This window comes from Bremia lactucae, linkage group LG8 (assembly GCF_004359215.1).
Source record: "Bremia lactucae strain SF5 linkage group LG8, whole genome shotgun sequence".
Classification (NCBI taxonomy): domain Eukaryota; phylum Oomycota; class Peronosporomycetes; order Peronosporales; family Peronosporaceae; genus Bremia; species Bremia lactucae.
The window spans coordinates 3,770,970-3,774,786 of NC_090617.1; the positions used below are offsets into that span (position 1 = coordinate 3,770,970).

Genomic DNA, 3,817 nt, shown 5'->3' on the forward strand with positions numbered 1-3,817 from the left:
TTCAACCAGCGTGGGACTACTATTGCTCAAAGTCACGCAAGAGGACTGAAAAGCAGTCCCGTTTGTCGCCGTGGATCTTACGCACCGATAAAGTCGTTTAGTTGAGGTGAAATTGCAAGTATGAACGCCCACTATTATTTCAGCTTGTTGCTTCACCCACTAGTAGGTCGCTTTTCAAGGTGCTAAGAGTGCAAGAATTTGTGTAAATTGGCAACGATCGTGGTACTTGAACAGCCACGGCTACGGCTGACTGTTGCTTTAAGGAAGGGGTGTTCGAGCACCATTTCTGCTAAAAAGGCTTTATAAACTACATGAAGAGCACGTGTAGCAACGATACAATAGTCCAAAATTACTAATGGACCGCAGTCCAAGCTATTGATGTGCGTATCACGATTGGCTTCATCCGTGTATAGTGCCTGCCGACCCTTTCCAACTGTGTCTGGCAAAGCCTATGATGTCAATGACATCCGTCCTTCAAAGCCGATCCCATTGGACCGCTGGCCAGCTGCTCGTTTCACTGACCAACACTCTTGCATCCCCGGATTGTTTCCGCATTCTTGAAATCAACCGCCCGCATCGATCCGTGCTTGCGCAATGGATAACTCGATATTGAACGCGTTTGTAGACTTTCTCAAGCCGTCCAATGAGCACCTTCAGTCTGCCGCAGGGGCGTTGACCCCCTCAAGCCAAGAAAGTCTCGAACACTACGCCGATGTGCTCCCCTTCGAGGTCTTTTTGCCTCTCCCGACCGTCGCTCATCATTTAAAAGATGCGTCGGCATCCACGATCGCGACGAAAGCGCGACGATCACAGTCAAAAGACACGGTCCGACGCAGTCTGTATCGCAAGCGTCAACAGGCCGAAAAGGAAGCGCTTTACCACGAAATTGATGCCCTAAAGACCCAAGTAGACACGTTGCTCAACATGCCCGCTTCTCGTACCGTCTTGTCGACTATGCACGGGCCGCGCCCACACGAGTTATGGAAAGCCATTGCTTTACGACAGCGACACCATCGCCAGGCGGCCGAAGAAGAGCGATTGCATCTTCGCACGGCCATCACCTCTCGTGCCGCGTTGATAGAAAACCTCCACACGTCCTTGCGTAAACGTGCACATGGCAGCACGATATCTGTCAAAGAGTTTCCCAACGCCCCTCTATTGCGACCGAAAGGGACTCTCGCAACCACCGACGCGGCGCTGTTTCAAGTGTTTCTTCAGGAACTTCCTGCGGTGTACTTACAGGCGGATGACGTGGTGAAAGCTTGCGAATTAGCTTCCGTCGCGGGTCCATCGATGATTACGCGGCATCAAGTTGGAGCAACCGAGTACTACAAGCACGTCGAGCGACAGATGATTCCCTTTCCATTTGACGAAACGGCCAATAGCATGTGGCGCTTGAGGCGTCTAACGCATCGCCAAATGGACCGAGAAACGATACCGATCGTCGACGATCCGGATAATACGTTGGCCATGAAATTCCGGATTGTCACGACTCGTCAACAAGACGAAAAAGTGTCGCTTCTTCAGCGTGTGGTGATTCGTAGATATCAAGAACCGAATCGCGTGGTGATTGTGTGGAAAGTTTTTACCGAAGGAGAAGCACTGTACCAAGGCATGCACTCGAATGAAACGGGGTGGGGCATTTTAAGGCCAATGACTGCGAATGCAGCTACGGGCACAGTCTTCGATACGTGCTCGCGGCATGTGATGATGCACTTTACGAGTAGTTCGACGCGCCCACGTATTGTAAATGATTTCACCGACTTGATTCTGAATACAGGAGACGAAGAAACAACGATTGCGATTCAAAATCTCGAAAAAATGCTATTGGATGCTGCACTTGAACAAATCAGGCTCTAAGCGTTACTATGTTGATGACTCAAGCACCTAATCACGATTTTTAGATCTTTTAAATACATCGGTAGTATCACTATCCAACGAGTAAGTCGGCTCTTGTTGCAAAAGGTCGAGATGACAATCGTCGTGGTGTTATTGCGGCAGACCTTGGTGATTTTTTTTCTCGTCGTGGGAATCGGACTTTTACGACCCGCGCCATGGGGTTGTGCGTGGTCAATCAGTTTTAATGACGGAGTGGGATGCACACTTGCCTCTGTTTTTTGAACGCGGGCCGACACTTTTTGATGCCTAGTAGGGCGTTGGAAAGGAACATTGCTCGACCCAAGTGCGTTTTTTGTCAATTTGAATGGCCGTGCCGCCTCGACTTCGCGTCGATGAGCTTCGATCGAAGCCTTTTTGAAGCCATTCTTAGCAGCACGAAGCGAGTTGATCTATTATGTATCCATAAGCAAACTTTTTTACCATTGTAACGCATTCTTAAAAACCCATGAAGTAGCATACCTGAGCTTCATACCCCAATCGCGTCGTTTTGTCGCATTTTCTTTTCGCTTGCAACTTTTGCTTTTCTCGTTCAGCAAGCGCCAGCGCAGCTTTAGCACAGTCCAGTTCGCGTTGCAATTGTTTAGAAATCTGCTTCTGCTCCACCATCTTCGCGTGGCTTCTTGCCGCGCGAATCCGCGCCGAGTCAAGTTGCACCAGGTCGCGCCTTGCTTCCTTCAACTCTCTTTCTAGTTTTTTCATTCTCACTCGACATGCTCGATTTTCTAATTCGCCCTAGCGAGCGAAATTGGAAAATAAGACGGTCTCTCACCAGCGTAGAGTATTTGTATAAAAACCTACCCGTTTCCTATCCTTGACAAGTCCAACCACCATGCGGCGCAACAAATGTTGTGGTAAAGTTGCAATCACATTGGCTTTAACATCATTCTAAATTGCTTTAGAAAGCAATACTTTAAATTTATAAGATGCGACAAAAGATGCACGAACCTTCTTTTGGGAATGCCATGATCTTGTCCATGCAAATGGAGTCAAAATGCTTCGTTATGTGTCGGAGGCACCTGGCCACAAAAGTTTGCATTTTAATTGCTTAGCTTAAGAATGTGTTCGAGGAGACGGACGTACAGATCCACTAGCGAAGGCGGCGGCTTGTTTTGCATTGATTTGGAAAGTCTCTTGTGTTCTGCTGCCTCTTGTGCCGTGTGTGACAGCAGAGTGCGACAGCGCCTCACGTGAATCGATAGTGACGCACGTCCGTAGCCCTGATTGCAGTGTGGACAAACGACTATCCCGGGCAACTGCACATTCTCGGCCAGACTAGTGAAAGAACTGCTCCACATTCGTGTTATTTTTTTATCAGCTTTTTGGTGAGAATTCAGTACTTGTCAGAAAAGTAGCTGTCAAATTATGGAGACTTAAGGGCTGCTGTTTGTCGTACTGCTGATCACGTAATCAAAGTGGTTTATCTCTGGAGCTCCTTTAAAAGGGGCGGGTTGGCTCGGTTACTTCACGTACACGACGTGCAGAGGATAATTACAGGTAGCTAAGTAGATTTAAGGCTTTAAAATAGAGAAAAAAAGCGAAACTGTATTAATAAATTCTCATCCTATCCATTTTTAGCTAATCAAATGTCATGATTACAGCCCATCACATTTCATAAATATATCATCGTCAAAATGTTTGTGCACGACCAGCAACGTTGAAATCTCCGCGCACGACTAGCAATATTAAAATCTACCGTCAGTCATCCACTTTCCTGAAAAATGTATATCATAAGCCTCCTGGAATCTACGTGGATCTTATTTGAGGATGGTGAACAAGCCATTAGAGTTGCGGAATTATCTTACGGCTTCCCATTGAAAGTTGCGCGGTCCAGCAAAGTTGGAAACTGTAACGGGGTGTATCGTTACATGAAATTAACACTTAAAGGTTGTTAATTAATATATTATCTAAAAGGTAGATA

At 46.9% G+C, this 3,817-nt stretch overlaps 2 protein-coding genes across 2 annotated transcripts; one reads left to right on the top strand and one right to left on the bottom strand.

The window, feature by feature from the left end:
* Window positions 1-594: 594 nt before the first annotated feature.
* CCR75_007088 (uncharacterized protein) lies at window positions 595-1,860 on the top strand (the record flags this gene model as incomplete). Its single annotated transcript, XM_067965152.1, has 1 exon — window positions 595-1,860. One exon carries the CDS (start codon window positions 595-597, stop codon window positions 1,858-1,860), a length of 1,266 nt encoding a protein of 421 aa, XP_067815628.1.
* CCR75_007089 (uncharacterized protein) lies at window positions 1,857-3,194 on the bottom strand (the record flags this gene model as incomplete). Its single annotated transcript, XM_067965153.1, has 5 exons — window positions 1,857-2,288; window positions 2,359-2,631; window positions 2,698-2,771; window positions 2,845-2,915; window positions 2,980-3,194. The coding sequence occupies 5 exons, from the start codon at window positions 3,192-3,194 to the stop codon at window positions 1,857-1,859; spliced, it is 1,065 nt and encodes a 354-aa protein (XP_067815503.1).
* Between the last annotated feature and the right edge of the window lie 623 nt (window positions 3,195-3,817).